Genomic DNA, 24920 nt, shown 5'->3' with positions numbered 1-24920 from the left:
TGGAAGTAAGGAAAACTACAGGCGAATATCCAATCTGAATCTGGCTTTATCTCAGTGAGTTATTCGGGAACAAATGGAAAGCTGCCAACCTGAAGTCAACAGCATCCTGCATCAATGGGCCCACGACCTTGTCGTGCGTCTGCGCAGTGATTCTGGGTCGCGTAAGGGTTGGGTGCAGCCACCACCAGACAAGGAAACGGAGTTCCGGCTATTTGTAGCGTAGGGAAAGTATTGCTGACACCTCGAATCCCCGAGAAAAAAGCCGCCGGCTTGGGGGCTAGCAATTGGGCATAGGGGGGTAATCATTCTAATTCATATCGGGGGTAGTGCTTGTGTACGACAAGCCAAGGGTTCGGACAGCAAGTCGATAAGAAGAGCATAGTAAACGGCAAAAGGCGGGGGTAACCCACCAACTACCGGCATGGCCAGGGACTACGATTACCTATTCAAGCTGCTCATCATCGGTGACAGTGGTAAGCGAATACCGGGGATGCGTAACGGGAAATGGGCCTCTCCAGGTATTTACACAATGAGTCGCAGAAAACTAGGTCGAGGTTCCTAGCGTGATTTTGGACTCATGTTTAAGTGAACGTCTACGTTACTATGTGTAGTTTTAAAAATGCACATCAATATTTTGGGGAGAGAGCGGTGACACTTGCGCCGAGGTGTGCATCGCAGGGCTGGGCATGTCAGCCGATCAGGCCAGATATTTCACGATAGCGTCTAGTACTGCCACACTGGGACGAATTCCAACCATTTTAAGATGTTTTTGTTATTTAGCGGAATATTTTACTAACTAGCTATTATGGCGTTGCACGTATGTATATTGGAGCTAAATATTTGACTTATTTCTTACAACTTGCCAAGTGTTGTTAGCTTGCTAGCAAACTTGCCAGTCAACGTTAGTTATTGGATACTATTTTTTTTGTTAGCCCAGGAGCTAGCTAACTACTAGGTAGAACGCTAGCCTCCCTTGAGTTGACAACCAGCTACTCTGGTGTTATCCTGCTGTGAGCTGGCTAGTTAACGTTAGGTGGTTTGTCAATGTAGTTAGAAGAAGAAAAAAAAAACATTTCAGCAGCGTGTTCCCTGTGTGAAGGAATGTTAACTATGACAAACTAGCAATATTTATGTGATACTGATTGCAGAGTTGTTTACAATGAGCCCTGAATGATTTCTAGATGATCCCCCTAACATAGGGGCCTCAAACTCAACTCTGGACCTCGAAGCCAGTTCCACTGCGTTTTTTTAATTGTTCCCCTCGAATCGGGGACTTATTTAGAGCGGGAACATCAGGTGGGTGCAATTAATTATCAAGTAGAACAGAAACCCTAAACGGTGTGGAGCCTGATGGTTAAGAGTTGAATATATCTGCCCTAAGGGCCCAACGTTAGTAGACCAATAAGGAAGGAATTTAAATTGTTTACTATCAAGATCCAACTAAGTGACTGAATTCCATAATATAAGGTATATTAAAAACCATACTACTACTTAATTTTCAGTTTTTTTCCACCTCATGTTTATTTTAATTCTAAAGACTGCTGCATTCATGTCAAAACATACATCTACAACCAACATTGCATTTCCAACTCCACAATCCTTTTTGAAGGTAAAGATCCTTTCAGCCATTGACACTCCCAGTCCTGGCACTATCCAATCAGCCGGCTGATCACAATAGTGGGCAAGACAGCAGCCCTTTTACTACCACAGACACACAGGGTGCTGTGTCCCCTTGGCTGCAGTCTGGAACCAGTATTGGTACCGCTGTTATGAGATTATGGGAAGATTGAAACCAATGCTCAAATGAGAGTCCTGACCTGCCCCGTCTCAGACAGAGAGCCTAAACATTCAATTGCTGCCCAGATAGATCTGACACATACAGGGTTTAGGACCTCTGCTCAATGGTCCCTTTCTGCCCCTCTTGGTCCCTCTGCAGGTAATTGGTCAAGTAAAACCAGTATTTGAACTGACAGAGGTCCACCTCACCTGTAGCAGGTGTTTTGCATGACAACAACAAAGCAGAAAGCAACTAGCTCCCACCCAGGCTACTGTGCTTCACCTTTTTTACCAGGCCTAAATATAGTACTGAGGATTTGAATAACATGTACTGTATTTTGTGGCTTTTGCTGATTGCCCTGGACAGTTGTTTTTACAAGTGAGCAGGCAATGGCCTATATCATCACCACAGGTACCTAATATGACTGCCAAGTACTCCTTCAAAGATAGGGCTGCACTGATAAGTCTTCCCAAGTATCACTGAGGGATGTTTTACCAGTCAGACCAGATGTGGACATGCCAGGTACCAGAGCTTCAACGGGTTTCCCCTCGACTCACTCACTCATTGATTATGATTCTCTGTTATCAAGACTGATTGATGGGGCCGGGACGATACCAGTATTGCGATATATTATTTTTTTCCTTGGCAACACGAATAAGATAACTCTTTGGTCCTTTAACAACCTGCTGTATGGAAAATATTGTGTGCTTTAGCTTGGAAAACAAATCAATGTGACTCTGGACGACAACCTAATGATTTGTTTCCAACATTAAGGCTGTTTTCTTAAAGAATTTAAAACCGCTTTGTGTTTTGTTCCCTTGCCATGACACTAACGAGTATCGCAATACGGGTGTCGTCCGGGCCCTACTGACTGACTAGACTCTCCAGTCCATCATTCAAAACAAAGATGGGTTTTCCCGGCATTCAACGGCCTGATGTTTAAAAGATGATAATGACATAGCCTATATGGTGGTCTGGTTCTGCTTTGTCTGGGTAGCTGGTAGAGCATGACTGAACTCTTATTATCCCCCTGATTGGACATCAACAGGGAGGAATGTGTGATGCACTAGAGCCCTGGGATTCCCCAGATGCTCTCTGTGTGAATGTTAGGCTTATGAGAGTTGTACTCGTCTTTGATGTGGTTGTTAGTGGCCTGACAGTTTTGTTTAAATGATATTCCACCCGCATAAAGGACACTATCTCTGTTTCTTTTAGCTGCCAGTAATGTGGAGTCTGGTGAAAGAACGAGACTCCAGAGAGCGATCAGAGGGATTTATTTTCTGATGGGCTTTTAACTCGGGACCAATCAACCGCAGCCAGACACGATCACATTACCTTCTGCTAGCAACTGATCTGAGCTGTTAGTCCCTCCTCCTGGACTCACAATTCAGCTCTGACAGTTTTGCCAACTCACCTGACGGTTAACTAGCCACCTGTCTGTGCCTCTTGGGGATTTTGCTGAATGTGTTATCTCATTGCTTATTGGTGCACAGTACAACGTTATTAGCAAAACCGTCCCGGGATGTTATGGTCTGTACCTGACCTGCATCATTTGTATCAAAACTATACTTCTGTGTTATTGTGATCTTTAACCTACTAAAGGTTATGCAGAGTTCAGCTATCACTGTCCTTATACAAAGGCTATACTAGATAACATGTATTTGTCTGAGTGCCTGTTGTCAAGGCCTGGCTGTCTGACTGTGCTAATTTACCTATACCAAAGAGGTCAGGAGACACACCAGCCTAGTTGTAGGTGGTTTATGTGCCTCTGTTATTCTTCCTGGCCCATTTATAATTAGAGAAAAAGAGCTGTGGAAATATGAACTCCTTGGTGGCAGTGGCAAGCATATGTTTACACAACAACCCAAACTTCTTTCAAATGAGCTTACTTCTAGAAACCTCTGTGTAGCCTAACTGTCATAATGAAAGGGTGGTAAGAAATCACATCTCCTGCCTAGCTTGTTGTAAGCCCTTTTAACCTGACTCAACCTGTCCTTTTCAGGAGTGGGGAAGAGCAGTCTCCTCCTGCGCTTTGCAGACAACACATTTTCAGGTAAGAGTAAATGTTACTCCTAACCCACCTAGCAAGTTATGAGTCATTTGGTCTGTTGAATTTGAACAACTGTCCAACTCGCACTGTGTACAGTGAGTCCTTCCCTTGCAAATCAAACACTGCGTCTTATAACCTGTTTTTTTTTTTGTGTGTGTTTGCAGGTAGTTACATCACCACGATTGGAGTGGACTTCAAGATCCGGACAGTGGTGATCAATGGGGAGAAGGTGAAGCTGCAGATCTGGGATACGGCAGGACAGGAGCGCTTCCGCACCATCACCTCCACGTGAGTACAGGCAGAGGCAACGCTCACTTTCACACTGGGCTGTTAGCAAGACTCACACATGCCCCATTGACCATGCAACATGTCAACCGATATTTTACGAGGCCAACTTTTTAAGATAGTTTGAGCAAGTACTTCTCAGACATTTCAAATAACCCCTGTGCTCTTTTTGGAAACTGATGGAATTCTCCACAGAGCCTAATTACACATTTTAGAAACAGGTGCGTTTTAGTCACACAGAATTATAGGACAGTAAAGATTGGGGCTCAATGCCTCTCTCACTTGGGTGTCATGCCCATTGATTTGCTTCACCTTGTTATATGTTCTTCATTTGTACCAATGGAATTTCATTTTTTCCTTGTCCTTGCCGTCACTGTCCAAATGTTCACATTTTCTGTCCGTTGTGTACCTTGGCTGCATGTTTGACAGATAATTACTCCTGTGGAGTCTGGGTTTCTTGGGACACCGGTATTGAGCTGGCTGTCAGATGCATCTTTTATTTTATTGTAATGTGCCAAGTGGAATATGGTCACGTCATTGCCTTTTTTTCAATTGTGGACACAAATTACAAGCAAAAACAGAATTGGAAGACATTCCTCTCTGAATTCATATTAGTTTTTGAACTGTGGCTGGTATCTTCTCTCAAGCGAGGACTTTCTAAGCTGAAGTGGATGAGTGTGCCCAGCCATTCTCTTCTCTGTCATGAGAAATAGGTGTAGTAATTAGGTCGACCGATTATGATTTTACAACACCGATACCGATTATTGGAGGACCGAAAAAAGCCGATACCGATCACTCGGCCGATTTTTACTTTTTAACATTTTTATATTTAGATTTGTAATAATGACAATTACAACAATACTGAATGAACACTTATTTTAATATAATACATTAATAAAATCTATTTAGTCTCAAATAAATAATGAAGCATTTAAATTTGGTTTAAATAATGCAAAAACAAAGTGTTGGAGAAGAAAGTAAAAGTGCAATATGTGCCATGTAAGAAAGCTAAGGTTTAAGTTTCTTGCTCAGAACATGAGAACATATGAAAGCTGGTGGTTCCTTTTAACATGAGTCTTCAATATTCCCAGGTAAGAAGTTTTAGGTTGTAGTTATTATAGGACTATTTCTCTCTATACCATTAGTATTTCATATACCTTTGACTATTGGATGTTCTAATAGGTACTTTAGTATTGCCAGCCTAATATCGGGAGTTGATAGGCTTGAAGTCATAAACAGTGCAATGCTTGAAGCACAGCGAAGAGCTGCTGGCAAATTCACGAAAGTGCTCTTTGAATGAATGCTTACGAGCCTGCTGCTGCCTACCACTGCTCAGTCAGACTGCTCTGGCAAATCATAGACTTTTATATTATAATATAATTATAATATAATGACACACAGAAATACCAGCCTTAGATCATTAATATGGTCAAATCCGGAAACTATCATTTCAAATACAAAACGTTTATTCTTTCAGTGAAATACGGAACTGTTCCGTATTTTATCTAATGGGTGGCATCACTAACTCTAAATATTGCTGTTACATTGCACAACCTTCAATGTTATGTCATAATTATGTACAATTCTGGCAAATGAATTACGGTCTTTTAGGACGAAATGGTCTTCACAGAGTTCGCAACGAGCCAGGCAGGCCAAACTGCTGCATATACCCTGACTCTGCTTGCACAGAACGCAAGAAAAATGACACAATTTCCCTAGTTAAAAGAAAGTCATGTTAGCAGGAAATATTAACGAAATATGCAGGTTTAAAAATATATACTTGTGTATTGATTTTAAAGAAAGGCATTAATGTTTATGGTTAGGTACACATTGCTGCAACGACAGTGCTTTTTTTCCGCGAATGCTCTTGTTAAATCATCACGCGTTTGGCGAAGTAGGCTGTGATTCGATGATAAATTAACAGGCACCGTATCGATTATTTGCAACGCAGGACAAGCTAGATAAACTAGTAATATCATCAACCATGTGTAGTTAACTAGTGATTATGTTAAGATAATTTTTTAAAGATAAGTTTAATGCTAGCTAGCAACTTACCATGGCTCCTTGCTGCACTTGCGTAACAGGTAGTCAGCCTGCCACGCACTCTCCTCGTGGAGTGCAATGTAATCGGCCATAATCGGTGTAAAAAAAAAAGCCGATTTACCGATTTATGAAAACTTGAAATCGGCCCTAATTAATCGGTCGACCACTAGTAGTGATGAGTAGTCTGTGTTCCTGAACAAGAATGCCGTCACTCAGGAAGGTGGACTAAATGTCTGTGATCTAGTCCTCATTACAGCACCTTACAACCATCTGACTCACACTACTATCAGTTTGACATGGACAGCACAGCGTCTAAAAACTATTCACCCCTTTGGACTTTGACGAGGACTGTACAGATCTTTGACACTGTTTGGCTTTGATTGCCTAGGACTATGAAAGAGTGGAGAAAGTAGAAACCTTGCCGCCATTCACTCAAAAAAAATAAAAGGTTTTGAGAAAGGGAGGCATTTGAACCTGTTGCTTTGTTTATTTTTGAATTTTTTTAAAACCCTCTGGAAAATATGCCGAATTACCCTCAAACAGAGCTGCTGGTTTTCCTGTGGGAAAACCTCCTACAAGTCTACAGAATGCAGTCAGTGTGTCTGAAAACCTGGCTGGCTGTGTGAGGAGGGGGGTGGCGAGTGCTGCTGGGTTGTTTTTGCTGATTGTTAATTGTGGAGAAGTAGTGGCATGGTGCCTCATTAGGCCTAAGTGCATTTCAGTGGTCAGTCCAGCCAGGGTGTGTTTTAGCCTTATGTCTGTCAGTCACAGTCCATAGCTGCCATATGTCTTCGTAGTGGATAGCAGCCTGTGTGTGTGGTGGAGGGACTGGGAGTGTGTGTGTGGTGGAGGGACTGGGAGTGTGTGTGTGGTGGAGGGACTGGGAGTCTTGCCCATGTGCCTGTTGCGTGTTTCTGGTTCTCCATTCTTCTGTGCAGAACGCCCCGCTGACTGGTCCGTTACTGCTGGGCTGTGTGTGACAGACAACGCTTCTGTCTGGCCAATGCAATCACACACACACACACACCCCTTTGAAAGCTGTATATTGTGTGTGTGGGGTGCAGTCAGATGGGGGATGCCCCCTCTCTTTGTGGCCTACTTTTCAGACATTGTGGGGCGGGGGTGGCAGGTTTTCATGAATACTGTGGCTGTCCTCTACTTGTATCTCTGCCTTTCCCCTCCATGTATATCTGTCTGTCATATTCCTGTGATAAGCATCAGCTCTGGTTTCCTGCCGACCGCTGCCCTACCCTGCCTCAGACACGCCCCTTCCTGCTCTCATGATTTCAGGTCACTAATAGGGATTATTGAACTCCTAGCAGCATGTGGAGTCAGTGAATATGTAATATGCTTTCAGGTCATGTTGGCTGTTAGAGGGCGACGAAAGGAAATAGATTGTTATATTGTGCCATTTATTGGAACAGGTCTGCGTCTATCCCCAATTACATTCAGCCGTGGGACGATTCATTCCTTCAGCGGATGGTCATGGGCTGGAACATAGATATAAATCATTTGTATACTGCAAATTGACCGCAATAACAGATATAGTATTTGACAAAAAACGGAATAATTTCAAACCTTGGTTACATTGAGATACGATCACATATGTCTCTCTATTTATGTGTGGGAATACTTGGAACAGATTTCCTATATTAAAATCACTGAATTAATTTACTGGGGATTTATAGTCTTATGTCCAAGAACAAATCACTGAATATGTCCCGCGGGCCATCTACTGGAGGAACCCTGGTCTATGGGATCAAAAGGAAGCATTTCTACTTCATGTGAGAATGGGCAGTCCTTCAAGCATACTTTTGGCTTTGTTAACATCAGTTTGTTGGGATTGATTGAAAATCTCATGTGTTTGTAAGACAGGTAACTGCCAAAATAAAGGAAATACCATCATAAAGTGGTGGTGGAAAATGCTGTCTCAGGCGTCGCTCCAGAATCTCCCATAAGTGTTCAATTGGGTTGAACTGGTGACACAACACAATGCTTATGCTTCTTTGAGACCCCCCCCCCCCCAAAAAAAAACTCACTGAGATCTCTTCTAGGCAAAATAATGGGCAACCGGGCAATCTTTTATACATAACCCTAAACATGCTTAATTACCTCAGGAACCACAGCTGTGTGAAAGAACCTGCTTTCAATATACTTTTATCTGTCATTTATTCAAGTGTTTCCTTTATTCTGGCAGGTCTCTTTGAGTTGGGCTCCCCCTAGTGCACATGAAATGTATGTCAAAATGCTGACTTCTCTCTCTTTCTCTCCAGATACTACAGGGGAACGCATGGGGTCATAGTGGTATATGATGTCACGAGTGCCGAGTCCTTTGTCAATGTGAAACGATGGCTACATGAAATCAACCAGAACTGTGATGATGTGTGTCGAATATTAGGTGAGTCCAGTCCACCTGTTTCAATGACCTTTACCCAGTGCAGTGTTGTTGCATCAGGGACCCTTGCGTAAGGCCTTATGAAATCCGTCCAGACATTAAAACAAAATATTCAAAGATATGATTAACTTAGTAGAACATTATTTTTTTTTTTTTTAAGTAATTAGAAAAATGTATTAATTTGCACGTTTCACCCTGTCTGCATGTGTGGGTTCATGTGGTTCTCTTACTTTCTGCATCATTTTCAGAGTAAAAAAAATGGGGAAAATTGAGGAGTTTGGGAAGTAATAAAACAGACTTTATAGTCCCTACTTGGAGTTGAGAAAGCTCAAATGGTCTTCCTATTCGTATTCTTTCTCAGTGGGAAACAAGAACGACGATCCCAACTCAAAGGTGGTGGAGACGACTGACGCACAGAAGTTTGCAGAGCAGATGGGCATCAACCTCTTTGAGACAAGTGCAAAAGAGAACATCAATGTTGAAGAGGTGGGTCAGGGGTCCTCTGGTATAAGTAGTGGAAAGTTGAACGGGTGGAGTTGTTCATGGGACATGGACTTGAAGGCGAGGTTGTTGCTTTTAGTGGAGGGAAAGAAAACAAGCTCTCATCCTAAAAATGTTAGTTGATTGTGTTCACCATGTTTTTTTGTCTTTCCCCACAGATGTTTAACTGCATCACAGAGTTAGTGCTAAGAGCCAAGAAGGAGGTGCTGGCCAAGCAGCAGCAGCAGCAACAGAACGACGTGGTCAAACTCTCCAAGAACAGTAAACGAAAGAAAAAGTGCTGCTAGCGAACTCAAACCCCAATCACAAAGACCACCAGCGTCTGCCTCAGAGACGGCACACGGGATGGGACACCAAGCATCTAAATTAAGATAGATTTAATAAATATACAATGAAAAAAAAGAAAGAAATTTAAACGGTCCCCTTTAAATGAACAAACAAATCATGAAGACTTAACTAAAAATGTACAGATTATATTAGTCAGATCAAGTTTTATTTGGAATTCAGCAGATGGGCAATATTTAAGAGCTCCTTCTTTCTTGAAGGATCTGCAAGCTGAAAACTGACGGCCATAATGCTCTGATTTCTATATGTGTATACAAATATTCTGACATCCGTATCTATTTTCTCCTTGTCATTCCACTTCACACGGGACATTACGAGTCAAGTGAAACTCTGCACCTGAAGAGGAGGACTCACTTTTTCGGATGATACATTTTTTGGGGGGTGGGGGCAGTGGGGGTCAGTTGTTGGAACAGGGGTCTAAATGGAAAAACTGGATGGGGTATGAGGGAAGGGATTCACAACCTTTTGTACATTTTTATTTAGACTTTTCAGACACCTTTATTTACCACGGTTCACACCAACTGATCATGAACTAATTTGTTTTTGACTTAATGGGGAAAATGATGATTGATGGGCACCCTTTAGCAACCAATCCAATGGACAGAATTGGTGACTATCTTCTTAGTTTATTTTTTCATTTTTTTTTGCCAAGCTTTTTCTCCTCCCCTTTGTCCTACAGTAATGTCGATCGATCAGCCAACGACCTGTTTTCAGTGCTGGTCAGAGCAGTGAACCACTCCCATGGCCCGGGGACACAATGCTCTGCCATCTACCACTCACTGCAGTCTTATTGTGCACTAAGTTTGCTTTTAAAAGAAAATAAAATCTTCCACTTTTTTTTTTTGATTATTCTTTTTTTTTTAACAATGATACTGCCAATATGTGATGTGAATGAAAAGTGAGTTCTTTGGCTCTCCCTGTTGGACTGTTGTGATAGAGGCCCACTGGGCGTAGTCGTTTTGGGTTAAGGCCTGGGTAACTCTCGGGTGGCTGGGGGGAGAGCCCTGCGCTGCTCTCTCTAACCACACTTCAGCTGCAGGCCTCCCTATTCCCATGCACCAAACACCCTCATATCAGCACCTCTTCACAGCTATGGATTCAACCCTCTTAGCTTTGGTCACTTGTGGGGCATTGTAATGATATTGGACATCTTTATCATCATTACAGGGTGAATTTGGTTTGTGCCAGGACTGTGTTGACAGGAAATGGGAGTCAGTGCACTAACCATGTACCGTTGCAAACTGGTTAGCCATGTGTGTTTAACACGAAACACTTTGTTTGAAGGGGTATGTATATGTTATCTGACATGCATGTAGTATTCATAAATTGTCCAGGATTTTCAGCTTGCAAGATATTCTGAACTGTTAACACATGTTTATGCCTGGTCGTGTCATGTTTTTATGTAGGACTTGTCACAATCTGGTTACCCATTCAACTGAAGTGTTACTACCCAGTGTTCCGCTTGAGTATGTGGCGGGCGGTGTGACGGGTTCCTCTCTGAGGGTCTGCTATGGGGGACCGTTAGTGATGGAGAAATGGAATCCCTGGCCTCAGCCCTCTCCTACACACATCCGGGCCCCGAATACCTATTCCTCTGCTTGAGGATAGCTGAGGTGGTTATGATGTGGATTTGGGAGGTCTGTGACCCTAACCAGATGACCATTGGTGTGGTGCACATGACAGTGCCACAACCTGAGTGTTGGGTGACGCATGCCAGGCAGTGGAGAAATGGTAACAAATCTGACTATGATTTCTATTCATTGTGTATATAAAAAAATATTTGTGTTTATATTCAGTATATAGAACATACACATTTGCAACTGTGCATGTATTGACATGCCTCGTGTGCTATGGTTAAAACACACTTATCAGCTGTGGTTGGCTGTACACTGGAGAAAAGAGATGTACTATTCATTTTCCCTACATGAATTTAATCAATAAACGTTTTAAAAGAAATATTTGACACATAACGACTGCTCTCTTCTGTCAATGATTTGAAGCTTAGCCTGGGTTTGTTTTGAACTTTTTGTGAATAAAACTATGGAGGAATTGTGCCACTTGAATGTGTCTTAAAGCTGTTTTATTTTGTTGTTGACCACAATGAAACTATGAACTCAGTGTAGATCATTCATTTACTTAGAATATGAGTGGCGTGGTAAATAGCGTTTTGTCCATAGATGGCAAGGTGTTTTTCTCAATACACAGAGAGAAGCCAAAGTAAGTAGTAACACTACCGAGATACTTTCTTTCCCCGTGTATTTGTTTCTCACAGTGGCCCTCACATATAGAAACATTCATTGGATGCATGTTTTCCCCTGAAAAATTGCTATAAAAATCCATTCTGAGTTAGTGTTTTGGATATTTTTTCCCCAATACTAAAAATAGTAATTTGCTATGAATATAAAACCATACTCATTTACATTTCCAGCCCCATCATAAACATTATCTACCTCTTTATGAAAGTGTCATCAATATAGAAAAACTAGTTTGTCATATATGTACAATATTTCAACGAGTATGCATATTAATGCATAAATGCATATCCACTTATGCATACGTAACCTGTGTCAAATCACATAGCTGTGTGTCATTTCTCAGTCGCTCATTCTCACTTAACATTTCAAACTGTCTTTGATACTAAGTTCACTTGTGATCTGAGATCGTGCCTTTTAGTGTCAAGACTACATTAAAGTTGGCATCTTATTTAATGACCTTATAAATATTACTCTTACAACAGTGTGTATTATCGATATTCAATTGACTGGAGCAGGGTATATAGTCCCTTACCATTACAGAAAAGCTTTAATGTGTCAGGAGAGAAAGGGGCAGCTGTTTAAGTTCAGTACAACATTCATTTATGAAGGCTAAATGGCAATGGTGTCATTATTGAAGCTTGTCCAATAATGAGGTTGACAGAAAGCTATGTTTCTTACCCTATGGTGGTGAGTCAGGGGGGAAATGGGTTTACTGATACAAAAAGAATCCATACCAAGACCTTCCACAGATTCCCACATTTACTCCCCCAAATGACCATGGTCAATGGCTTATTTTCGAAGGTTCCAAATAGTTTGGCAACCCAAACAATGTGTGTCATTGGTGAACGAAAAAGGACAAACACTGAGATGAAGTGAAATTCCAAAGAACATGACCTGTAAGGACAAGCAGGTGACACACTCCATGGAATGTCTGCTTTTTACACAACGTGCACACACAGAGACAGCCCAACATCCCCGCCCCAGGTACACACACACAGAGACAGCCCAACATCCCCGCCCCAGGTACACACACACAGAGACAGCCCAACATCCCCGCCCCAGGTACACACACACAGAGACAGCCCAACATCCCCGCCCCAGGTACACACACACAGACAGTCAACGCAGGAGAACAACTCTTCCACAGGATTCAGGCTGATTGACAGTAAGATTGAGGACAGGAGACAGACTTTAAAAAGAGTATTCAAATAGAAAATGAAAACAATACAATTGACAGTCATTTTGGACATAACATATACATGAAGAGTACATAACATTAAACTGAAAAAACTATAACATGGATGTAAGTAACCAGCAGGCCAGAGCTCTTGAACGTATCCCCTCTGAATGAACAGAACGGCCAAACTTTTCTACCAGAGGCCACGCCCAGGAACACCACAGCTCTATACTACGAAGAAGGATTCATGAAGTGACCAACTAACTTTGATAAACAACCAGAAATAACTATTGATTTTCTGCTCCATTAAGAAAGGAAATCTTAGATATGTGTTTTTGGATAAGTTAATTAGACTGTGCCCATTTTATGCTCATCTTTCTATTTTTCGTTTGAGTTATTTCAGAATATTTGGTTGCCAAGTTAGCTGGCTAAGTCATAGAACTTACTTTGTAGTATACCCCTCTGGTGACAACAGGCCATGAGGCTGAGTTCAAGACCTCTGGCCTGTTACATTACAAATTACTACAGAATTCACTTTTTTTCTTTCCAAAAAGACAAGGATATGAGAAAACTTACATTCTGGTCATGATAAGTGTTGTTTGATCCCGTTCGTAATATAAGTTAATGTTTGATCCATGTTCAACCAACCCTAACTTAGCATGCAGAATAACTTCTCATCACTCAGTTCTGAGGCTGCAGTCTAACTGTGTGTGGTTGGCTTTATGTCCACTATAATCATGCAGCTAGCCAGTGCCTTTCAGAGCTGACTGGCTCCTGGTGTTAGACCCACTTAACCATCCTCTCAGATCAATACAACACCACAGCTGCTTAGACACGGGTTCCAAAACTTTTTTACTTCATGACCCACTAATTGAGGTGTCTTTTGAGTCGTGACCCACCATAAGGGTTGAGCAGTGCAAAAATATACACAGACCAAATTTCCTGCAATTCTATACATCTTGCCATGGAGCTGAAATAAAATGGCATTTTAAACCCTTTTCCTGCAATTCTTCATGGAGCTGAATCGAATATTGCTGTTTTAAAGCCAATCTTTCTGCAATTCTATACATTTTGCCATGGAGCTGAGAGAAATGTTTTGCAGTTTTTAATGAAAATCTTCTGCAATTGTACACATTTTGACATGGCTAATGCTGTGTTCATATGCTCAAACATTATAACAAAATCAATGGGGGCTTTTATTTTGTTGATTCCAAGTTCTCAAAGACTATAGAGTATTATTTAAAAATATATATGTCCCTTATCTTTTCTACATACTTTCTATTTGGTTTTAGTTGTTAAAGTTTACACTGAAAGCGTTTTTCCATTCCCGAAAATGTATATATATAAAAAATAATTTATAATAATTTTGCAATGCACTAAAAATGTAAGCCAACGACCCACCTGGACCCCTGCCCCGACCCACACTTGCTTAGACAACAGACAGAAAGGCAGACCTCACTCTTGGCAGGGCTCAATTCAAATTGAAGGTAGTCAATTCAGGAAGTGATTTGAATTGCAAATTCTTAAATGTAATTTTTTTTTTTATAAATAGTATCAACTTTTTTTCAGTTTATTGAGAAGTCATTGAACATAACTGCCCTTTTTTCGATTATTGAATTGTAATTGTAGTTTACTTCCTGAATTGACTGCCCTCAATTCGAATTGAACCCAACACTGGTGAACACCTCTGAATCAAACATCGGTAGACTTGAGTGTAACTCAAACTTCAACAACATTCAGTGAATTGCATGAAAGTTAGAATTACTTACTACAAAGACGGAACTGAACAGTCACATGTAAAACTTATAATCTTCACCCTCCTCTCCCTTTCCGCAGAGATCCCAATTTGTATGTAAAAACTCAAAACACCAAATAAAAATACATGAACAATTAAAGTTTTTTAAACAACAAAAAAATATGAGATTTCCATTGAAAAAGGTATGCATTTATAAATATATTGATTTCATCCAAACCTACTCTCAACTCTTTAAAAATAATAATTCTTTGGGTTGATCCTAACCAACAACCTTACCAACTGAGATGGCGAGAAGACATCTGCATAGGTTTGCTCAGGTGCTCTAGATATGACTTTCCATACATAGACAGATGTCAGAGGGCTGTGCCAGTCTCATTCTTAAACACGCCATGACGGTTCAGACGCATCACATTTATCTACACACACTCTACAAATATGGAGTCACAGATACAGTCACCTCCAAAATGATTGACACCCTTGATAAAGATGAGCAAAAAACATGTATAAATAATACAAATACCAAGCTATATTGTATGCAAAAAAGGAACATACTAATACAATATTGCTCAGGGAAAGAGATTTTGTTGAACAAGTAAAAAAAAAAAAAAATATGTATCAAAATGATTGGCACCCCTAAAGATTGCATTATCATTCTACTTGTTTAAGGTAATCTCAGCTAAAGGAACTGTATTGTGGCCTTCCATGGCTTCCTGTTTTACTGGGGTAGAAAAATGAGGTAACAAACATGTAAAATCCCTTTGTCATCCATCACCATGGGGAAAGGCAAATGGCTGTTGACTTTCATAAATCAGGCAATGGTACATAAAACGACTGAAAACTCCAATATACCACTTACCACTATTATGGACACAATGAATACGTTTAAAACCACTGGAACAATGGTAAACTTGCCTGGTAAAAGACCCAAGTGTATCTTGTACTACGCGCACATTGAGGAAGATGGTTCGGGAGGCAAAAAAAAAAAGTCCAAGGGCCACCGTTGGAGAATGACAGAACTTGGTTGCGTCTTGGGGTCACCAAGTCTCCAAATCTACAATTAAACGCCACTACCTTTATTGAGAGCAACCAACAAATGTAAATGCCTGGAGTTTGTTAAACGGCATTGGCACTTGGATAGGAAGTGGGTGCTATGGTCGAATGAGACTAAAACAGAGCTCTTTGGCCACGCACACCAGTGGTGGGTTTGGCCTCGAATGAAGGATGCATATGCAGAAAAGAACCTCGTACCTACTGTAAAATGTGGATGGATCTTTCAAGGTTCTGGAATGATCCTGTATGGAGGAATGATCTCATAAAATATCAGAAAAAAGATAAGTGCTGTTATCCTCACAAGAGGACGTATTGAAAATAGTGCCAATAATTTAGACACCTATCTTTTTGAGATTTTTTGTTAATTACTTGTTGAACAAAATATTTTACTCTAAGCAATTGTATTACTATAAAATAATATAATTTTCACATTTATTGAGCATACAATTTTGGTATTATTTATTTTATACTGTATTTTTTTGCTCATCTTTATCAAGGGTGCCAATCATTTTGGAGGTGACTGTTTGTCTGGCCATTATGGAAGCTTGAAAATGAAGTGTCCACTATCATAAGCTTTGAACCAATGGGAATGGCAGTATTACTGTGATACTATAGCTAAAGCACTCTGTAGGCCCTGTCAATAGGTTTTCCTGTGAAACTGGATTGGTGGTACCTGACTGAGTAGGTTACTAAATCAATATCATCTACATTTGTGTTCCAATTAATGGTCATTTGACAATTAACTGTAGCGCAATATGGATGCCTTTGACTTGCCAAAGTTAGGCACTGCAGACGTATTGAGAGACCGTTTAGACTTCTCCTTTCTCAAGCTAATGTAAACAGTTCGGAGGATTTGGTCAGCTAGGAGGAATATACATGATGATGGCCATTGTACAGACAATGTTTGAAAATACTTTTTTTGTACGTCAAACGTACGCAAAACGTGACATTCTAACTGTAGAAAAAGTCCACCTGGATAGAGGCTGCAGCTAACGCCAGCGGCCCAGAGATTTATTCAGACGTCAGAGACTAACAAGAGGCCTGTGTAGAAATGTCCATGGACCTGAAACAGTCCTATCATCACTTTAGATAAGCTGGTTTTCATACATTCAGTGCTTGGTAAATGTAACTCTCCCTTGGTCATGCACTGGTTGCTCAGTCAGTATTGAGTATCTGAGGTAAACTTATGATTGATATGCATAAAGTGCTATGTTTATGGATTTACTGTGGCTTGATCTATACATTTACACTTCAGTGATATTCAATGATGGACATTTGGTGTGTTGTGTTAACTCTAATAACCAATGCTATGGCACGACCATAATTGTGAAGTGCATACCAACCGAAAGAAATCCATCCATTGGATTGATTGGGAATAAGGCCTCTTTGTAAATCCCTGAATATATGAATAAAGCTGAGAACATGTTGGAGTTAGCTGTAACAATGCTGCTTCCCAACCAGAGGCTGGTTCTTGTCCCTCAATTAATGTTCCCTTACCCAGATCCCTGTCCCACTGTCCTATTCCCTCCACCCCAACGCCTTGGTGAGTCCCGTATTGAACACCTTCTCCCCAGACACCTTGGCATGTGGCAGGGCACAGGAGCCAGCCCTACCGTATACATACACTCCCAGTCTGGGGTTTTGGAAGTGGGGTAGAGACACTGGGAGGCACTACTGGGGAACCGTCCTCTTTGAAATATATGTAAGCCCAATGGGTGTTTATGGGATGGGAGCCAAGGCCTCTGCATGTGTAAACGCTCGCACACATCACACTGAATGTGGATCTAATGTGGATCTAGCGTTCATCTGTCGATCGTTCAGTGTGTTTTAGGGACCACCCGCTATAGACGTCTGACTGACAACTTTTTCCACATGTAAAATCGGTGCGCACTCGGTTCTCAAATTACGTTCAGGAGGTACCAAGTACTCTCGGCCAGAAAGCGCTACTGGTGTGAGTGAGCCCTAACAGTGTTGCTCACTCCTTCTTTAAGTGCCTTAACTCTCTGTTTCAACATGTTTAAGGTAGGACATGATGGGACAGATAAAGTGCAAAATGACCCTTGAACCTCTTTAGCCCCCCCCCCCGTCTAATAGTGTGTATCACTGCCACTCGGTCTTTGTCTTTATTTTCTCTCCCTCTGCGCTCTATTTGAATGATTCTTTTTCTCTCTCTCTTGCTTACTCGGGCCAGTCCAGAGGCGCTCAGTTCTTTTTGAAGAAGGAAAAGAGCCGCTTGTCTCCATCGGAGAGGCGATGGGCTCGTCTGGAGGACTGGCCGGAGGGGCCCCCGGAGGACCCAGCGAGGGAGTAGGGGGTCACCCTCCACTCCTCCTGGTGCTTTTCCATGAGCTGCTGATCAATCATACTGTGCATATCATCCTAAGAGAGAGAAAGACAGAATGAATGAGTGACCGAGAGAGAGAGGGTGTGAGCACAGTAGAGCGATAGAGAGATAAAGGGAATGTGAGGGGATGTTAAAGAGGACAAGGGTTTTTAGAGAAGAGAAACAGAAGGCAGAAGGAAGGCGTGACAGATTGGCATGGAAGTGGCTGGTTTTGGGTGATCAAATGGGTTAGAATGGGTGAGCGCATTTCTGTTGATTCAGCAGGCCATGGCATGGAATGGCTCAGCATGGCATGGAAGAGTGGCACAGGACAGGATCAGGCCGAGATGGCACACCTAGGCTCACCTCTAAGGCAGGAGGGGGGTACCACAGGGGAGAAAGGGTGGTACGGAAGCTGAGAAAGGCCACTAGATCAGAAACCACAAGAGCCACACAGTAAAGAGCCCTGAGGATGCAAACTGCAGCCAGGGAAAGAGAGAGGAAAGAGCTGCTAGTTACGGGTGAAGATGGGAAGGGAAAGTCATACACTGAGTCCTCAATTTAGTTAGGTAGCTACTCGTCCTACTTGCTTAATTGTTTGCAGTATGTTCAATGAAAACCCATGGTTGAAACTCATTGAGATTTCATTGAGGAGTGTATTAGTTCCTTAGACACTCGTGTAAATTGACGACTCAGAGTACGTACAGTATTGTACATGTTATCACACACACACACACACACACACACACACACACACACACACACACACACACACACACACACACACACACACACACACACACACACACACACACACACACACACAGGACAGTGGTAAGTTAGAGGAGAGGACAGGATGTGGTGTGGAAAAGATCACCATACACACATTTTCAGTCCGCTAGTATACTCTTATTTAATGAATAAAATACAGTACATATTAAGAATGATAATTACTGTGTGAATGTAATCATTTATACATGTTGTCATTCAGATACATATTCATATCTGTTATTATATATCTCTGTTTGACAGCCCATTCAATTTGGCAGTCCATTCAGTAACAATGGAAATAAGTTGCTAAACATTATTGCGTTACCCTCGATTATTTTAAACACAGTGTATACACGTGGCTGAATTGTGTTTTTAAATCGAATCAAATAATAGCTCACACTATGAGTGGCCTAGCGTGCCCCCTGATGAACCCTGACCTCTGACCCACCTGCCAGGCCTCCAGCTGCTGTGATAGGTTCAGCTTCTGCTGGATGGCGTCCAGGAGCTGGCTGTTCAGAGACATGATATCTATCTTACACTTGGCCAGCTCCATCTCCACCACTTTCTTCCTGTTAGGCAGACAGACACACAGCTTAGAGACAGACCACACCTCTCTTTGCTCTTATTCTGCTGAATGACAGTTTATGGCTGGTTTGCTTATTTGGAGATGAATGTAAAAATACTAATTGTTGTTATATGCTAGTCTATTACATGGTAGTGGTTTGACACAGGAAGCACATACAATTTGGTTGTGCCCAGATGATGAGTTATGTTGTGTGGTCTTACTTGGAAATAGCGTCGTCTCGGTCTTGTATAGCACTTTGGAGCTGTTCACTGGGGTCTCGTGCTTCAGACATGGCCCTCATACGCTCACTCTCCTCCTGTACAGAGCACATCTCCACAGAAAGCATCGCCATCTGCAGGACAGGGGAGGAATGACATAGGCGACCCTTATCAGACACATTGTCAGCCTCATCAATAAGAAATCCCACCGAATGTGTCTTGCTTGAATAACAAGGCTGTGCTGAAGTGATCTTGTTGGAGAACAACAGCGATGATAAAGCTCTGTGTGCAGTAGTACCTGATTATGGAGCTGCAGAACCTCTTCTTGGCTGCTCCGTGTTCTGTCCTGCTCTGCTTCGTACAGCTCTCTCACTCCTCTCAGCTCTTCCCCAAGCTTTCGGACCTGGTCCTCTAGAGCCTCCTCGTCACTCCGCCGAGAACCCTGCTCACACACAACCACAACAACACACACATAGGTTCAGTATATTGTGAATTCCACTCAGTTGTAATTTTGACTTGTTGTGAGTGTGTATCGAATAGTTCACACTCTTTACTAGAAGCACGGAGGAACTATACACTGAGTGTAAAAAACATTAGGAACACCTGCTCTTTCCATGACATAGACTGACCAGGTGAATCCAGGTGAAAGCTATGATCCCTTATTGATGCCACCTGTTAAATCCACTTCTATCAGTGTTGCTGAAGGGGAGGAGACAGGTTAAATAAAAAAATGTAAGGCTTGAGACAATTGAGACATGGATTGTGTATGTGTGCCACTTAGAGGGTGCCCTTTGAACGGGGTATGGTAGTAGGTGCCAAGCGCAACGGTTTGAGTGTGTCAAGAACTGCAACGCTGCTGGGTTTTCACGCTCAACAGTTTCCTGTGTGTATAAAGAATGGTCCACCACCCAAAGGACATCCAGCCAACTTGACACAACTGTGGGAAGCATTGGAGTCATGTTGTAGTCCATGCCCCGATTAATTGAGGCTGTTCTGGGGGCAAAAGGGGCTGCCGTGCAACTCAATATTAGGAAGGTGTTCCTAATGTTTTACACTCAGTGTAAAGTATATCTGGTCAGTATTTTTCATATATCTGTGTGAAAGGTCCGTACCGTGGACTCATTGCCGTCTAGCAGGTTCTGTGTGAGTCTGCGTAGCTCCAGTAGACTGGCATGCAGGCTCCCCATGGGAACGTCCTTGGCTAACGATGTCTCAGAGGACTCGTCCATGGAGGAGTCTGTGGACAGGGCTGAGTCTGTGATGTCGTTGCCTCGCAGGTGGGAGACGAGAGAGCGCACCTGGCAGTAGGCTTCCCACAGCTGGAGACGCAGCTGGAGACAGAGGAGGAAAGCTGCTTAGCAAAGACCACTGATAATAATAATTTTTTTGACATTGTCTGCTTAGGGTTTCAAACTAGCAACCTTTGGTTACTGGTCCAATGCTCTAACCGCTAGGCTACCTGCCGTCCACATAAAGTGTTTGGCTGCGATGGCCAGGAATCGAATCCAGGCCAATTGTTTGGAAGACAGCTATGCTCACCACTATATCACCATTGCGTGATACACTGTAAATCACTTATAGAATAACAAGGATTCTCTGTATGCCACTCTATCTCATCAACGGTGTTTGTGCATGCGTGTACCTGCTCCCTCTCTTGTTCCTGCTCCTCTTGCTCCATGCTCTGTTCTATCTCACAGAGTAGGCTGGCAGGGTGTGGGCTGAGGCCTTGGAGACTTCTCTCCTCTGTGAACTCCTCAAAGCGGGCACTCAGATGTCTGTGGGACACCCGGACCTCCTGGAGCTCCAGCTGGCTCTGCCGTAACTGGACATGTACAGCAATACAGCAGTCAACAAACTGGTCAACACAGTGGTCAACACAGAGCCCTGATACCATACAGATCAACACAACACACTGAGAAATACTCGTACTGTACAGATATCTATACACCAACATACACACTCACATATTACACTGGAATATTATGACACAGTAGAACAGTTCTATCAAAACCCCTAAAGACTGTCAGAGATGGTACCTGTAAGACCTTCTCGTGGTACTGTTTCTCCAGCACTAGCGTCCCTTCCCTCAGGTCGTCAACAGTGTTCTGCAGTAGCTCGTTTTCCTCTAGTACGGCGTTAACCTGATCCTCCAGCTCTCTCTTACGCTCCGACAGCATCTTAATCTGACAAAATACATAACCCCAGTAGCCAAGTTACACATTGTGCTATGGGAACCAAGGGCAGATAGGAGAAACTGTTTTGGTAGCTATCTGCACTCAGTGTTAGCCCTCTAGTGTTAACCTGTTTCCTTCCTGACTCTGAGGAGAGTTCAAATGTTCCAGAAGTTTAAAGTACTCCCCCTGGTCCAAAGAATGTTTGTTGCCTAGCATAGGCGATTAGGAGTAGGCGGTTTCTGCCTCCCTCACATACAGGAATGTCTCTGTGATAAGTTGTTATTCCAAATAAACCTGATAACAGTCTATTCCTTCATCAGTCTATACTGTACAGTGGACTGAAGGCTAACATTGCACGAACACCGCACATTTCTAGAGATACAAGGTGAGTTTGTGTGTAATATGTTCGGTGGACGCCTGAGCAGCTTACTCCACTAAACAATCAGCTCTTGTTCTTTCTTGTTCTCCCCCAGCCATGCTTTGACCTACGTCTGTTGATCTCCTTCACAACGCAGGAGGCTGACATTGCGTGTACAGCTCAGCTCACTGACTTTGCCATCGTGTGGACGTCTTTGTAGCTTTATGTTCCCCGTGTGTCCTTCAGACATTTTGGTTGACATTGCTGTGGTTTTCTTTGTCTAGCAGGACTGTGACATATTCATCCTTGTCACATTAAGAAAGCCCGTTGCAATCCTGCGAACACCCAGACATTGCAGTATATCTGAGCTAAATATAGACCGGTATTGTTTTCACCCAATTACAGCGCGGTCTGCGCAGTGGGTTATCCCTCTCCAATAAGATCCACTTTAAAAGAGGAGGCTGAGAGATATTATATACTGTAATGTATGTCATGGTATCATCCTATGACCCTGAGCTAGATGGCTGATATTACACATTACTGATATTACTGTGTATTCCCCTGGTAGGCTACAGTATCTCACGCTCCATAGCAGTACAGTGGGACATGTACACACATGCGATATGCAGCATGCAGACAAACCAATATAACCACTCACTTCCAGACCTTGCTGCTCCAGTCAAGAGGAAGGATTCAATCACGGTATTAGAGGAGGGGAACAGGGAATGATTGATAGAAAAGGAGGAAAAACAGATTTGTATATTTGTTCACTTAACTCAACTGTTTGAATTAGTTTGATAGCAAGCACAACTTGAGGTGTGCATATTCTGATATCTCAGGATTATACTTTTTCAAACCCACACAGCATTTTAAAAGAACATTTTAAATAAACAACACTTTTGATAATGACTGGGGATATATTTCATAGGTAATATCTGTTAAGTTGAAATACATTTTAAGGAAGGTATTGATTTTTGAGACAGTTAAAAATGACTCCGCCCATGCCTCTCCTCAGCCGGTAGACTCTCTAGTCTCGGCTCAGCCGGTAGGCTCTCTGGTCTCGCCTCAGCCGGTAGGCTCTCTGGTCTCGCCTCAGCCGGTAGGCTCTCTGGTCTCGCCTCAGCCGGTAGGCTCTCTAGTCTCGCCTCACCGGTAGGCTCACTAGTCTCGCCTCAGCCGGCAGGCTCTCTAGTCTCGCCTCAGCCGGCAGGCTCTCTAGTCTCGCCTCAGCCTGTAGACTCTCTAGTCTCGCCTCAGCCTGTAGACTCTCTAGTCTCGCCTCAGCCGGTAGGCTCACTAGTCTCGCCTCAGCCGGCAGGCTCTCTAGTCTCGCCTCAGCCGGCAGGCTCTCTAGTCTCGCCTCAGCCTGTAGACTCTCTAGTCTCGCCTCAGCCTGTAGACTCTCTAGTCTCGCCTCAGCCGGTAGGCTCTCTAGTCTCGCCTCAGCCGGTAGGCTCTCTAGTCTCGCCTCAGCCTGTAGGCTCTCTAGTCTCGCCTCAGCCTGTAGACTCTCTAGTCTCGCCTCAGCCGGTAGGCTCTCTGGTCTCGCCTCAGCCTGTAGGCTCTCTGGTCTCGCCTCAGCCGGTAGCCCCTGTAGGCTCTCTAGTCTCACCTCAGCCTTTAGGCTCACTAGTCTCACCTCAGCCTGTAGGCTCTCTAGTCTCGCCTCAGCCTGTAGGCTCTCTAGTCTCACCTCAGCCTTTAGGCTCTCTAGTCTCACCTCAGCCTTTAGGCTCTCTAGTCTCACCTCAGCCTTTAGGCTCACTAGTCTCACCTCAGCCTGTAGGCTCTCTAGTCTCGCCTCAGCCTGTAGGCTCTCTAGTCTCACCTCAGCCTTTAGGCTCTCTAGTCTCACCTCAGCCTGTAGGCTCTCTAGTCTCACCTCAGCCGTTAGGCTCTCTAGTCTCACCTCAGCCGGTAGGCTCTCTAGTCTCACCTCAGCCTTTAGGCTCTCTAGTCTCACCTCAGCCTTTAGGCTCACTAGTCTCGCCTCAGCCTGTAGGCTCTCTAGTCTCGCCTCAGCCGGTAGGCTCTCTAGTCTCGCCTCAGCCGGTAGGCTCTCTAGTCTCGCCTCAGCCGGTAGGCTCTCTGGTCTCGCCTCAGCCGGTAGGCTCTCTAGTCTCGCCTCAGCCGGTAGGCTCTCTGGTCTCGCCTCAGCCTGTAGGCTCTCTAGTCTCGCCTCAGCCTGTAGACTCTCTAGTCTCGCCTCAGCCGGTAGGCTCTCTAGTCTCGCCTCAGCCGGTAGGCTCTCTGGTCTCGCCTCAGCCTGTAGGCTCTCTGGTCTCGCCTCAGCCGGTAGCCCTTGTAGGCTCTCTAGTCTCACCTCAGCCTGTAGGCTCTCTAGTCTCGCCTCAGCCTGTAGGCTCTCTAGTCTCGCCTCAGCCTGTAGACTCTCTAGTCTCGCCTCAGCCTGTAGGCTCTCTAGTCTCGCCTCAGCCTGTAGACTCTCTAGTCTCGCCTCAGCCGGTAGGCTCTCTGGTCTCGCCTCAGCCTGTAGGCTCTCTGGTCTCGCCTCAGCCGGTAGCCCTTGTAGGCTCTCTAGTCTCACCTCAGCCTGTAGGCTCTCTAGTCTCGCCTCAGCCTGTAGGCTCTCTAGTCTCGCCTCAGCCTGTAGACTCTCTAGTCTCGCCTCAGCCGGTAGACTCTCTGGTCTCGCCTCAGCCGGTAGCCCCTGTAGGCTCTCTAGTCTCACCTCAGCCTTTAGGCTCACTAGTCTCACCTCAGCCTGTAGGCTCACTAGTCTCACCTCAGCCTGTAGACTCTCTAGTCTCGCCTCAGCCGGTAGGCTCTCTGGTCTCGCCTCAGCCGGTAGCCCCTGTAGACTCTCTAGTCTCGCCTCAGCCGGTAGGCTCTCTGGTCTCGCCTCAGCCGGTAGCC

General features: G+C 43.6%; 2 protein-coding genes across 6 annotated transcripts in view; one reads left to right on the top strand and one right to left on the bottom strand.

Annotated features, from left to right (window-relative positions):
- Positions 1–102: 102 nt before the first annotated feature.
- Positions 103–11352, top strand: rab35 (RAB35, member RAS oncogene family). 2 transcript variants are annotated; one of them, XM_014160050.2, is made up of 6 exons: positions 103–518; positions 3780–3830; positions 3992–4115; positions 8429–8553; positions 8912–9036; positions 9210–11352. In XM_014160050.2, the coding sequence occupies exons 1-6, from the start codon at positions 422–424 to the stop codon at positions 9336–9338; spliced, it is 651 nt and encodes a 216-aa protein (XP_014015525.1). In that variant the 5' UTR covers positions 103–421; the 3' UTR covers positions 9339–11352.
- LOC106579948 (BICD family-like cargo adapter 1) overlaps positions 11251–24920 on the bottom strand; it is a 32091-nt gene continuing 18421 nt past the window's right edge. Inside the window, exons 4-12 of one of the 4 annotated variants that reach the window (XR_001322776.2) lie at positions 22702–22713; positions 21548–21694; positions 21154–21333; positions 20624–20842; positions 19810–19953; positions 19515–19645; positions 19177–19297; positions 18324–18436; positions 11251–18013 (exon numbers count right to left, since the gene is read on the bottom strand). Coding sequence is in view for 3 of the 4 variants with exons in the window: in XM_014160374.2 (XP_014015849.2) it covers positions 17837–18013; positions 19177–19297; positions 19515–19645; positions 19810–19953; positions 20624–20842; positions 21154–21333; positions 21548–21694; positions 22702–22713 (1131 nt within the window). In the remaining variant the exon portion in view is untranslated. Of the gene's footprint in view, positions 18014–18323; positions 18437–18853; positions 19298–19514; positions 19646–19809; positions 19954–20623; positions 20843–21153; positions 21334–21547; positions 21695–22701; positions 22714–24920 lie in introns of those variants that run through there. The other 3 variants (XM_014160374.2, XM_014160375.2, XM_014160376.2) reach the window with 3 other exon arrangements.

Source organism: Salmo salar, chromosome ssa20 (assembly GCF_905237065.1).
Source record: "Salmo salar chromosome ssa20, Ssal_v3.1, whole genome shotgun sequence".
NCBI classification, from domain to species: Eukaryota; Metazoa; Chordata; class Actinopteri; order Salmoniformes; family Salmonidae; genus Salmo; species Salmo salar.
Note: the sequence above shows the minus strand (reverse complement) of the source record. Positions and strands in the feature narration are given on the sequence as shown.

Excerpts from the sequence above, each read along its gene's own strand:
- rab35 (XM_014160050.2), top strand. The coding sequence starts at position 422 with ATGGCCAGGGACTACGATTACCTATTCAAGCTGCTCATCATCGGTGAC. Across the intron at positions 519-3,779 it reads CGGGAAATGGGCCTCTCCAG|GAGTGGGGAAGAGCAGTCTC; the intron begins GTATTTACACAA and ends TGTCCTTTTCAG. Across the intron at positions 9,037-9,209 it reads AGAACATCAATGTTGAAGAG|ATGTTTAACTGCATCACAGA; the intron begins GTGGGTCAGGGG and ends CTTTCCCCACAG.